Source organism: Barbus barbus, assembly GCF_936440315.1.
Source record: "Barbus barbus genome assembly, chromosome: 42".
NCBI lineage: Eukaryota > Metazoa > Chordata > Actinopteri > Cypriniformes > Cyprinidae > Barbus > Barbus barbus.
Window position 1 is genome coordinate 26,763,927 of NC_136720.1, and position 4,110 is coordinate 26,768,036.

The 4,110-nt window shown below is 34.5% G+C and overlaps 1 protein-coding gene across 1 annotated transcript in view; it reads right to left on the minus strand.

The window, feature by feature from the left end:
* The window catches only part of LOC306861305 (ras-related and estrogen-regulated growth inhibitor), a 27,368-nt gene extending 24,137 nt beyond the window's left edge, over positions 1–3,231 (minus strand). The window contains exons 1-2 of the mRNA XM_079403505.1: positions 3,157–3,231; positions 1,481–1,609 (exon numbers count right to left, since the gene is read on the minus strand). Coding sequence (XP_079259631.1) covers positions 1,481–1,541 — 61 coding nt within the window. The 5' untranslated portion in view covers positions 1,542–1,609; positions 3,157–3,231. The remainder of the gene's footprint in view (positions 1–1,480; positions 1,610–3,156) is intronic.
* Positions 3,232–4,110: the final 879 nt, after the last annotated feature.

Consider the following 4,110-nt stretch of genomic DNA (forward strand, 5'->3'; position numbering starts at 1 on the left):
GCGTAAGTACATCTATATCTGCCACTTCTGCAGTTCAAAGATGGATTTTATTGATATTAATTGATTAGTAACAGCCCTAAAGTGTCTTATTCTAATTGCATTTATTAAATACTTATATAAATGATGATGCATACATTTAATAATGCTAGAAAATGTGTCCTCATAAAGAGTAAATAAAAGTCCCTGAAATCACGTTTAAGGGGGAAAATATCATCCCTTATTTTTGTCACTGGTTTAAGAATATAGTTCATATTTATACTGGCTTCACAATTCCAGTTATAGAAATAGCCACCAAAATAAGCTTTGGTTAATGTGCTCCAGACCTCATACTGATCTCGTCTCTCTGTCCTCAGCTCAGACATCAGTACCCTTCCAAACTCAGTCATAAACACTCATAAACTGTGTGTGGGCTGATGGACACACTGAAGCTCATCGGGACGAAAAAGAGATTTTACACAGAGAGAGTTTTGCTGTTATTTTCACTGATCTGCACTGTAATGTGAGGCAGAACTGAATACAGTTGCCCTGGCACCTGCCAAACCATTCATAAGACTCAACTCTACAGGTATGAGACAGAAACACACACTTGTGCTCACGGTCAGACCGTATGTGACCCAAACGCTCACGGATCTAAGAGACTCTTCTGCTCCAGCACACATCGTCCTGACTCTAATCCGCTCATTTATGGCCCTCCTTTCTGTGGTTTTAGGTTTCAGCTGAACTCTGAACGGCAGAAATTATGCTCTCCCTCACTATTTCAGTCTTGTTTTCCAGTACGAATTTCTAAATGTGATTAAATTAAGATACATTTACTGGAGAAGCAATTAAACGACTTGCTAAATAACATATTTATTTTAAACAAATAAAAATAATTTGAAAATGTATTGCTATGTTTTAGAATTTATTTTAAATAAAAATATAAAATTTAAATATAAGATATTAAGACTTGTTTTCTAAAATGTATCAAAATTAAGTGAGTTTATGCTTAAAACGAGAAAGTATCTGCCAATGGGTCAGAAAAATAATCTTGTTTTCCCTTTGAACTAAGTTTATTATAGTTAGATATTTTCTCAATTTAACTTGATTTTGATCTTCTTCTTTTTTTTCTTTCAGAAAACAACTCAATATCAAGTCATTTAGTATCTCAAGTAAATGTTTAAGGATGCTGGAAATTAAGTCAAAAATACTGAGGAAGAGCATCATTTTTTAAGAAGGTACAGAGAGGAAAGCTATTCAAGCCGTGTATTTTTTTGTAAAACAAATGAAAAAGTAATGGAAATCTAATGGAAAGTGTTTTATAAAAACTTTGAAGCATTATTGGTCTTGAGTACCTTAAATTTACCTTCATAAAAAACCCTGTAACTCACACTAATGTAGCAGGATGGTCTGATGGAAATATCGTCTGGTGGTGCATATCAGGGATGGATTTACTTTATTATAAGATCTTCATTTACTAAGTATTAACAGAGTAATCTCTCACCTGACTTTCCCACTCCTGCTCTGCCAAACACGGCCAGCTTCACCTCTGCACTCTTCGCCATGACGACGCACGCAGAACGAGCCAATCACAGAGCGGACGGAGTCACCGTAGCGACAGCATCATCTCCACCTGTAACAGATGACAGACGTAAAGCAGCAGATCTTCATTATTATAAACGATGTGTTTAATCCAGCACTCGCTCACAACTAAACCTTCAGTTTCTGCAGTCAAATATTTAAGCGCTTAGTGTGGAGAAAATCCACGTCATGAAGGTGTTTATATGGCAAGAACATCATCAGAGCTAATGAATGAAGACTGATTAGCAGCTTCTGAATTTTCTGGCCTACAGCATCTGGATGAGATGATCTGAGATGGTCTTTTTTCACAAGATCATCTCATCATCAGCACTGCAGAAAATCAGTTTCTTAGTAGTCTTGGTCTTAAATAAAGATAAATCTACTCGACAAACAAAATGACAAGATTTAACAAAATGATGTGATTTTTGTTTAAAACCTGAAAACAGCCTGCCAGTTGCGTAAGAAAAATCATCTTAAAAAGGGTAAACAAGACCATATTGGCAGATTTTTGTTTTGTAAGATATTAGAAAAATGTATCAAATGTGCTTTTGAAAAATTCCAAATTTGAAAATGTCGAAAATTCCAATTTTAAAATGGAAAATCCTGCCAAGTGAGGTCAGAAAATAATTTTTCTCTTTAAATTAAGTTTATTTTTCCGGCCACATTGGCAGATATTTGTTTTTAAGATATTAAGTCTTGTTTATTGAAAAAATTATTAAAAGTGTTTTTTAAAAATTCTAAACATTTGAAACATTTTGAAATGTTTGAATTTGAAACCGAAAAAAAAAAAAAAAAAAAAAAAATTTAATTAAGTTTATATTTCTGAGCACGTTGGCAGATATTTCTTCTTGTTTTAAGTGAAAACTTAATTTTGAAACAAAATTAATTTTGCTTCTCAAGTAAATGTGTCGCAGAGAAAGAGATTTTCTTCCTTAGTATTTTTGTCTTGTTTTCTAGTATAAATATCTAAGAATTCTTGAATCAAGATGAATTAAAATGACTTAAGATATTGTCTCGTTTTCTGAAAAAAATATCAAATTGTATTGGTCAAATTGTATTAGTTTTTGCTTAAAACAAGTAAAAATATCTGCCAATGGGGTAAGAAAAATAATCTTGTTTAGCCTTTGATTTAAGATGATTTTTCTTACCCCACTGGCAGATATTTTTGCTTGTTTGAGGCCTGCGTCTCTTTCTAAAAGCATCATAGTCCAGAGATTCTCCTAAAGCTGATGCTGAAGCCTCCTCATCAGATTCACAATAGTGACTTTAATTAAAACCTTTTAATGTGACTGAACATCACACAGGTTCATGGAGAGATCTGTAAAAGATCACTGACCTTTACCAATGACACATTAATAGCAGCTCAAACTTCAGCTCTTTCTCCATCACATTGACTCATTACAAAAACAGACTTCATTAGAATCAGCTTGAAGAAATCAGACCCCGTCATCAGATGTAATCATGATCGTAGTGTCGCTGCTGCTGATGTGACATGATTGTTTAAATAATAATAATAATGTATGGATGGTCTTCAGGCTGCTGGTTCTTCTGCATTGTTTCTGAACTTGCTGTAATGTGAGAAGAGAAAGTGTGACTTACCGAGAGAAACACTCGCGTCCGATCAGATCCGATGATGTGGATGAGTGTGAGAGCGCAGACATTCGCTGTGTGTGTGTGTGTGTGTGTGTGTGTAAAGACTGATGGATCCGCCCACAGACCCGCATCACACAGCAGCGCAGATCTGCAGCGACTCAACAGCGCCATCTGCTGGACAACACACACACACACGCACACACACGCGCGCACACACACACGCGCACACACACACACACACACACACACACACACAGACACACACACACACATACACACAGAGAGAGAGAGACCCACATGAAAAAATACTGTAGTAATTTATAGTAAATACTATAGTGTTTTTGAACCATACTATAGTAAAGTGTATTATGCTGTAGTATCTACATCACTTTGTTAATGAATGCTACAGCATACTGTACTATTAAATACTGTAGTATACTTTAGTGTTTACTACAGTAAACTGTAGTGTGTTGTAGTTTAATATCCCCTATAGTTATAGACAGTACAGTATTGGGTACAGTAATTTGTTTGTATTACTATAGTTGTTATATTACCACAGCAACTATAGAATTACCACAACAAATTAATTCAAGTACTATACGGTTCAAAAACACTATAGTATTTACTATAAATATCGCGTAAATTGAATGTGCGAGATTTGTTATCTGATTATTATAATGCACCTATTATCATAATTATAATCATGCTGGTTTGGTTTGTATAAATAGCTTTCAGTCTTGTGCATTAGTTATTCTTCTAGTTCTACTTGAGCTGAATTATGATGTTGTTTTTTAGAGCTGTTTTACTCACTGTTCCCATAATTGATTCTGTTTATTACTGTGCTTTGAAACAGTCTGCAGTGTATAAACACTATAGAAATAGGTGACTTGATTAGACTAATTATTTTCCCATAACTGCTTATGAAGTCTCACACATTCAAAGCACATTACCAAATAAGGT